This window comes from Sebastes fasciatus, chromosome 8 (genome assembly GCF_043250625.1).
Source record: "Sebastes fasciatus isolate fSebFas1 chromosome 8, fSebFas1.pri, whole genome shotgun sequence".
Classification (NCBI taxonomy): Eukaryota; Metazoa; Chordata; class Actinopteri; order Perciformes; family Sebastidae; genus Sebastes; species Sebastes fasciatus.
The window spans coordinates 7,683,121-7,692,194 of NC_133802.1; the positions used below are offsets into that span (position 1 = coordinate 7,683,121).

The 9,074-nt window shown below is 40.6% G+C and overlaps 1 protein-coding gene across 1 annotated transcript; it reads left to right on the plus strand.

Moving 5' to 3' along the window:
* The first annotated feature begins 4,001 nt into the window (after positions 1-4,001).
* Positions 4,002-6,406, plus strand: LOC141772269 (tripartite motif-containing protein 16-like). Its single transcript, XM_074643075.1, has one exon. The coding sequence runs from the start codon at positions 4,174-4,176 to the stop codon at positions 5,842-5,844; it is 1,671 nt and encodes a 556-aa protein (XP_074499176.1). The 5' UTR covers positions 4,002-4,173; the 3' UTR covers positions 5,845-6,406.
* Positions 6,407-9,074: the final 2,668 nt, after the last annotated feature.

Sequence of the window (9,074 nt, forward strand, 5' to 3'; positions counted from 1 at the left end):
CCCTCGGAGCGACCCTCCTCTTCTTTATGAACCTTGTTTTGAGTGAAGCCGAGGACAGGGTCCCAGATGTGAAACACTCTTTTGTCATCAAGTCCAGCGATGACATGAGACTCGAGCTGCAGTGAGTTGACTCTCTCAGACGGTGTCCTCACAGGACAAGAGGCATTGCAGAGGGAGGACCGCTCTGAAGACACGTCCCGTTATTGAAGTCAGTGGAAGCACCAAGTCCCCAGCAGCGTCTGCTCAACTTCCGGTTAAGTACTTCAAAATAAAGGCTTTAGGGTGAATCAGCCTAATGTGGGACTTTTTTTGTTTTTGTTTTTTGCATTTCAGACTTCTGGAATATATTGCGATATGAAGCCAATAGATTAAATCCACTCCCATTACCACTCTGAAATAAAACCAGTGCTTACCACACACTGTATTATGGATAATTATTGAAAATTTGAAAAAAAACAACTCATACCATTTTAACAGAGATGCAGCCACCCCCAATTATAGAATATAATTTACCCTTCACATTAAATATCTTAAATAATGCATTAGAACACTAAAACCATATAAATAACCATTGTTATTGCACAATTCATGCTGTCCCACATTAGGAAAATCACCATGTCCCACTTTTCAAAACCATATTTCCTAAAGTGGGACAATGGAAAAATTTGATTGAAATAACAAATATATTACACAATTATATATATATATATATCAGAGTATATTTACACCATATTATAATCTTTTTTGATGAACAAACACATCATAAACATATCCTGATAAAAACTAGCAGGATTATTTTATTTATAAGAAATTTATACCCTTAACATTACTTTTGTCTAAAACACTATGTCATTGACCTTTGGGTGGTCGTCACACAGGGTGCTTCCAGTTTGATGATTGCTACACCCAAATCTATGAATGGACATTTGAGATGTCATGATTTTGATCACTTGTATTATCCAATAGTTTTATTGACTTTTATTTGTTTGAGGACGGCCTACAACCATTAGAGCTTAGTTGTTCCACATTAGCAGTGTCCCACATTATGGCAACTCACCCTAATATAAACTATTTTAAGATAAGATATATTATTTTATTTTAAAGGGACAGTTCATCAGCATCGCTGTGAATGGGCCAGGAAATCAGCCAAATATGCCCTTTTTTTCAGCAAACATTTGACATTTCATTGCAGGGTAAACACAGCTGTAATAACATGAATTATTGCCCACTCACTAAATTCAACAGGACCATAATTAATTTGATCAATTACATCCGTCTCACACCAAAAGGGCGTAACACTTTACTGAGGAACGAATGGGGAACTAACTGCTTGTGAACCTTTAGTTAATGAGTAACACCCAATCACATTTTATAGAGTACGTAAGGATTAGTCAATGATTAGTTAATTACGTAATTAAAAAACAAATGAGTATCTAAATGCTCCTGAACCATTAGTTAATGAGTAACTCCAACTCAAATTTTGTAGAGTAGCTCATGATTATAAAACAAGTGAGGAACGAATCAGGGACGGCTTGATAATTGATGAATCTTTAATAAGTATTTCTCTAATAATTCCTAATGGAGGACTATCTAGTAGATAATGATGAGTTACTAGAGAACAGACTGGGAGATCCTATATTAATGAATCATTAAGTAATGATTAGTTCATGAATATATGTGACTTGATCTCTAAATCAGCTGCTGAGAAACATAAAACTGGTAACGACTCATTAATTAGTGACTACTTAAACATTAGTTACTGTTTTTGTGTCTGTTTTGGCCTTTCCACTTTCTGGCAGAAAGGGTTTATTATTCTAAGCCAAACCATGAAGTTTTCCTAAACATAACTAAGTGGGTTTGTTGTCTAAACTTAAGAAGATTTCTGCCAGAAAGCCCTCAAGGTAAACTTCTCCCATGTGCTCTCAGAGCCCTCATTGATAACAGACTCTGCCATGAACACTGCCCCCACCCCGGGGATCACATAGTAGGCCTACACTAAATATATGATGGCAAAAATATACTTAATATACCACCACTTGAAGGAACGTCTAAGATAGAGGAACAAGCAAACTGTACACGAAGACCATGGAGTGTGTCCTCTGATCTCAACCTTCACCAAAAATAAGTCTTAAGTTGGTGGATGGACGAGTAAGTGAACAATCATTACCCTTAAATAAACATTTTATAAAAACAAAGAGTTTTATGGCTTAACTGTGAACTTCATGACGTACATGTTAACATATTTATCAACCATTTATTAATATTAGTTAGTAAACCTTTAATAAATGTTAACAAGACACATTTGTTAACAGTTAGTTAATGCTTTTTATTGTATTAACTAATGTTAATAATGTCTTTTCAAACATTAAATAATGTAAACAATGAATACCTCAGTTAACATAAACACCATTAGTAAATGCTTGCTAGACACTTTAGTTACTGTTAATTAACTGTTAATTAAGGCTTATTAATGCTTTAAATAATGATAAATAATGTACTCTTACTGTAAAGTGTTACCCTGCATCTGTTATTGTCCCTAATAATTACTTTCCGCAGCGTTTTGTGTCAGAGTCCTCCTCTGTGTTCCTCCAAGCGCTCGTCCCTCCTCGTGCTTTGGTCTCTGCTGAGACATTCTGCTGTAGCTTCCTGCTGTGCTGAAGCATCCTGAAGTTCAGGGAGAAAATCAAAGCACAAGACTTATTTGTTCTAAATAGGAAGCATTGCATAAACAGATCTGGGCAACATGGCCCCTGTTTTAACATCGAACTCAGGGTTTTCACACCAAACTGCAGTGAATTTTTAACTGTGCTAACTGACAGGGATCCTCCAGGATGCACTAATACTTTGCTAAAACTGGATGGAAGTTCAGTTAAACTGTATGTAACTAAATTATTCTAAGAGTTGAGGTCTCAGAATAGAGGCAAACATCTAAATCTAAAGGGAAAACATGCAGCAGTGTCTGATGAAACCTTTCTTGCTCACTGTGAGTGCCCCATAGAAAAACAACATCAGTGTGTTCAGCTCAGTCTAAAAGAACAAACATCTCTGTGGTTGGTCTGCTGCTAGATTAGATATACCATTCAGCTGTAGTCTTTACGGTGTGTTAGAGTGCATCTTTTTGACAAAGGCAGAGGCGGCGTGAGGCGACGTAACAGTCGGCCTTCATCGCTGCTGGTTCTTTGGTGTTTGATTGGTGTGTCTGCGTCTTTAATAATTTTAAGGGCATGATGAAAATAACACAATTGAGTGTGATCTCTGTTGATTAGCTGTGAAAAAGCAGCAAAAACCCCAAACAAACAAAAGTTTATCCATGTTACAGATTCATTGATTCTTATTAATCAACAAATGAACTGCAGAAGCAGCTGATCCGGTTCAATCATGTCTTTCTGGATTCAGAGTTGCAGCAAAAAACTTGTTTGATCAGTAAAAGAAAACTGAACTGAATTTTAGGATGAGTCAGAGAAATATGGAGCCATCACCAAGAAGTATTTTAAAACTAAAAACTTAAATGTTTTCAAATGTGGAGCAGGTTTTAACCGAGGCTTCGTTGTAAATGAGGAAACAGAGGCTATGTTCCAAATCGCATACTTTTGACTTTTAGTACATACTGCAGCTGTCCTTACAAAGTACGCACTGTTGCATGCAGTATTGGGACATACTACTTCGCCTTGACCTTTGACCCTCTTGCTCATATATCTGCTGAACAGAGGATTGTGGGTCAGAACAGTCAGAAAAGCATGCTTACTTGCGTTCTGCAAAATGCGACCAGATGTAGTAGGACATCCTGGTATTTTTGGCATACTGCATTTGACATACTATGTATTGGGACACACTAAATCTTTTTCTGTCATACTAAATAGTATGGTAGTGTGCGTACTGGAACGCACAGAGTTAAAAATCACAAGCTCTGCTTCCTGCAATGAATCATAGCTTGATAACCCCTCCCTCATCCTCCTGCTCTCAAACACAGAGAGCTCCACGCTGTCGGTTTATTTCCTTGTTCTTTCCCCTTCAGATCTACAGTTTGAAGATGGGTGTAACCAACATGGTGGTGAAGTGCAAGAGCTGACAGGCCCCATTTACTGCACAACACATGTTGATTAGATCAGAGCTCCACCTATTTTCAGTTATAGGGAAGTGAAACTCAGACAGTCGTTGTCACTGAGAGGTGAAATGGCGCAGAAAGGAGTTCAGCTGGATCGGGAAACCTTCTCTTGTTCCATCTGTCTGGATCTACTGAAGGATCCGGTGACTACTCCCTGTGGACACAGCTACTGCATGAACTGTATTAAAAGCTTCTGGGATGGAGAGGATGAGAAGAAGATCCACAGCTGCCCTCAGTGTAGGCAGACCTTCACACAGAGGCCTGTCCTGCTGAAAAACACCATGTTAGCAGTTTTAGTGGAGGAACTGAAGAAGACTGGACTCCAAGCTGCTCCTGCTGATCACTGCTATGCTGGACCTGAGGATGTGGTCTGTGATTTCTGCACTGGGAGGAAACTGAAAGCCTTCAAGTCCTGTCTGGTGTGTCTAATCTCTTACTGTGAGAAACACCTCCAGCCTCATTACGATGTAGCTAAATTAAAGAAACACAAGCTGGTGGAGCCCTCCAAGCAGCTCCAGGAGAACATCTGCTCTCGTCACGATGAGGTGATGAAGATGTTCTGTCGTACTGATCAGCAGTGTATCTGTTATCTCTGCCCTGTGGATGAACATAAAGGCCACGACACCGTCTCAGCTGCAGTAGAAAGGACTGAGAGGCAGAGAGAGCTGGAGGTGAGTCGACTCAACATCCAGCAGAGGATCCAGGACAGAGAGAAAGATGTGAAACTGCTCCAACAGGAGGTGGAGGCTGTCAATCGCTCTGCTGATAAAGCAGTGGAGGACAGTGAGAAGATCTTCACCGAGCTGATCCGTCTCATGGAGAAAAGAAGCTTTGATGTGAAGCAGCAGGTCAGATCCCAGCAGAAAACCCAAGTGAGTCGAGTCAAAGAGCTTCAGGAGAAGCTGGAGCAGGAGATCACTGAGCTGAAGAGGAGAGACGCTGAGATGAAGCTGCTGTCACACACAGAGGATCTCAACCAGTTTCTACTCAACTGCCCCTCACTGTCACCACTCAGTGAATCTACATCCAGCATCAATATCCGTCCTCTGAGCTACTTTGAGGACGTGACGGCGGCTGTGTCAGAAGTCAGAGATAAACTACAGGACGTTCTGAGAGAGAAATGGACAAACATCTCACAGACAGTGACTGAAGTGGATGTTTTACTGTCACAACCAGAGCCCAAGACCAGAGCTGGGTTCTTAAAATATTCACGAGAAATCACACTGGATCCAAACACAGCAAGCACAAATCTGTTATTATCTGAGGGGAACAGAAAAGCAACATTAAAGCCAGAACAACAGTCTTATGCTAGTCACCCAGACAGATTCACTGGATGTTGGCAGGTCCTGAGTAGAGAGAGTCTGACTGGACGTTGTTACTGGGAGGTGGAGTGGAGAGGGGGAGGAGTTTATGTAGCAGTCGCATACAAGAGTATCAGGAGAGCAGGGGGGTCGAATGAATGTTATTTTGGATGCAATGACAAATCTTGGGTGTTAGATTGTAAACAAAACAGTTATAGCTTTTTGTACAACAATGTCAAAACCCCCGTCTCAGGTCCTCAGTACTCCAGAGTAGTAGTGTACCTGGATCACAGTGCAGGTATTCTGTCCTTCTACAGCGTCTCTGAAACCATGACTCTCCTCCACAGAATCCAGACCACATTCACTGAGCCTCTCTATGCTGGATTTAGGCTTCATTACGATTATGCAGGCTCTGCTGAGTTCTGTAAACTGAAATAGACAGAAGTCATTTAAGGGTTCAATTCTGTGTTTTAAGTCTTAAACTCATGTTGTCTCCATGTTTGTTGCTGAGAGCTGATTGTTGTGTCATTTCTTCACTGCACAGAGATCAGCTGTCAATCAAACATCATGGCGGTACTTTGACATCTTCTCATCAGTAGTTCTGTAAATGTTTGAGTGTCTTCAGGTGGCGCTCCTTCCTGTGTCTGTTTCACTGCTCATGATGATGTTTGTTCACCTGAACTGATATTTCTCTGCATGAATATGTAAACTTCTCTGTGCTCTAAAAGATATTTTGTTCTTTCCGCTTTGTATTGACATTTTTTTGTTTGGCAGACCTATGAGCTTTATAAACCTTTAATTATCATGATCATAATCAATAAGGAGATCCTTCATTATTCTCGTTCACATCGCTGAGATTCTGGTCAAACAAACTGATTGTGTTGATGAAGTGAATCTGAACATGAGATCATTGAACAAGAGTCATTTAACAGACTTTACTGATGGGATGTGTGAACAAACTGAAGGTTTATATAATCAATAAACAAATATGAACAAAGTATTTTCTTCCTGTCTTCATTCCAGGGTATCGTACAAAGCTGATGGAGAAAATGTGAAACTAATATGAGAGAATAACTGAGACAGTTTTTCCTCCTGAAACACCACAAAGTCCAGTGTTCATGTTTAGAGTCAGTCAGTCTCTGTCCTTTCAAATAAAACAGTTTGTCACAGAGAAATGAGCAGAGTTTTCTATCAATTGCTGCTTTTTTTCTCTTTATTTTCTTTGTGCACTTAGTCAATAAAGAGGATTTATTACACAGACTTAAAAACTGTTAAAATAGTAAAAATGAATTTGGTCAAGTTTGGTTGTGAGGAGGTTTTGTTGAGTCCCGACACACATGAGACAACATATATTGTGTAGATGATTCTCTGCATTTGGTTACAAATATTTCAATGTTGTTTAATCAGAATCCAATATATCAGAGAAAATTTAACCTACAGCCTCAAATCTCACATTCCTAAATACTATTTACAACCTGAGAGCTGATGTCATAGTAATATTTGTAAAGTGGAAACTCCTCTCTTCCATCTTTCCCGTGTGACCTGAATGCAGCATCAGTGTTACAGGGTGTGACTCCTGTGAACAAACTGACATAGTGTGATATTACATAGATTTAAATGTCTCTTTACTGATGTTGTTTGAAGCTGCCAAAGGCTCAGTGAAGTTTTGACACGTCTTCCTGCAGTGAACATCACAGCAGGTTAACAAGAGAAATGTGAAACCTGATGCACAACACAAGAGGGCGCCCTCATCCTGCTAACCAGGGATGTAGTGGAGGTTAAAGCACCTCTACTCAGTTTGTCTGCATGTTTTAAACCAGCCATTCTCAACCAGTGGGCCGCAGAGCGCCATCTAGTGGGCCGCGGCGGCAGTGGTACTAGATTATTTTTTTATTATTATGTAGCAAAGTGAACAGGTAACACCTAAAGGAGGTAAGATGCCAGCTGCTGTAAAACCAAAGCCTATTGAAGGAGGCTGAGACACGGGCGGACACGGGTCTTGTATCGGGTATAACACATGCGCAGTGTAACTGGAGCTGCGGTCGTGCGATCGGCTCAATTTCGGCGAGAGCAGAGCAGATATTACTGCGCATGTGCGGTACCCCGAAGGCGCGTTGATTAAGTGTGACCCAACCTCCTTCAATAGGCCTTGTGTAAAAACACCAAACATCATCAGGTAGAGACAAACGTGTTTGCCACTGTTAGCTAGCTAACGTTCTCGGATGCAGTGAGACAAAATGGATTGGTTTTTAAAGCGAAAAAGTGATGTGGGAGAAAACCCTGCGCCAGTAAAAGCTCCGAAGCGTGTGGTGAGGAAATATGAGAAGTGCACACATTTCTGGAAGAGCAGCACTCCCCTCTTGCTGAGCATTACACTGATGGTAACTTTTGTGCAAAACTGGCCTACTTATCAGATATATCTGACCAGTTAAATCAGATCAATATATCAATGCAAGGCAGAAACAGCACAGGGTTTTTGGTTTCAGACAAAATTGAGGGCTTCAAGAAAAAACGTATTCTGTGGAACAGAAGAGTCAAAGAGGGACGATTTGACGTGTTTTCACTCCTAAGTGAAACTTTGGAAGCCACTCCTCATGTCAACATATCCAGTGTTATAACCCAGCATTTCACTCAGTTGTCAGTAAAGTTTACAGACTACTTCCCAGAAGATGCACGAGATGGAAACCTTTGGATTTTGGACCCTTTCTCTGTGGATCCTGCTTCAGAAGACATAGCTCTCTCCACTGTGTTGGAAAATGAACTGATGGAACTATCAGCAGACAGCAGCCTGAAGCTTCAGCTCACACAAGTAGACCTTGCTTCATTCTGGATACTGGCTGCCAGTCAATATCCCTCTCTGTCAAAACGGGCAATCAAATTTCTGTTGCCTTTCACCACCACCTATTTATGTGAGTCAGGGTTTTCCATTGTGACTGTCACCAAATCAAAGGCAAGGAACAAACTGAAAGCAACTTTGAATGCTACTCTGCGTGTCAGCCTCTCACCCATCCCACCACGACTTGATCTCATTATTACCCAGAGGCAAGCCCAAGTGTCTCACTGAGGGTAAGCAGAATATGTATTTTGGTCATTACAGCTGACAGTGGCATAACACATATCTACAGCCCAGTTTATTATTTGTTGTATAAACATGTTAGGTTTTTTACTCATTTATTTGGGAAGGTGGTCCTCGGAAATGTTTTGACAATCACAAGTGGGCCTTCAGTTGCAAAAGGTTGAGAACCCCTGGTGTAGATGATTCTCTACATTTGGTTACAAATATTTCAATGTTGTTTAATCACAATTCAATACATCAGATTTAACCTAAAGCCTCAAAGCTCACATTCCCAAATACTATTTACAACCTGAGAGCTGATGTTATAGTAATATTTGTAAATCGGAAACTCCTCTCTACCATCTTTCCCGTGTGACCTGAATGCAGCATCAGTGTTACAGGGTGTGACTCCTGTGAACAAACTGACATAGTGTGATATTACATAGATTTAAATGTGTCTTTACTGATGTTGTTTGAAGCTGCCAAAGGCTCAGTGAAGTTTTGACATGTCTTCCTGCAGTGAACATCACAGCAGGTTAACAAGAGAAATGTGAAACCTGATGCACAACACAAGAGGGCGCCCTCATCCTGCTAACCAGGGATGTAGTGGAGG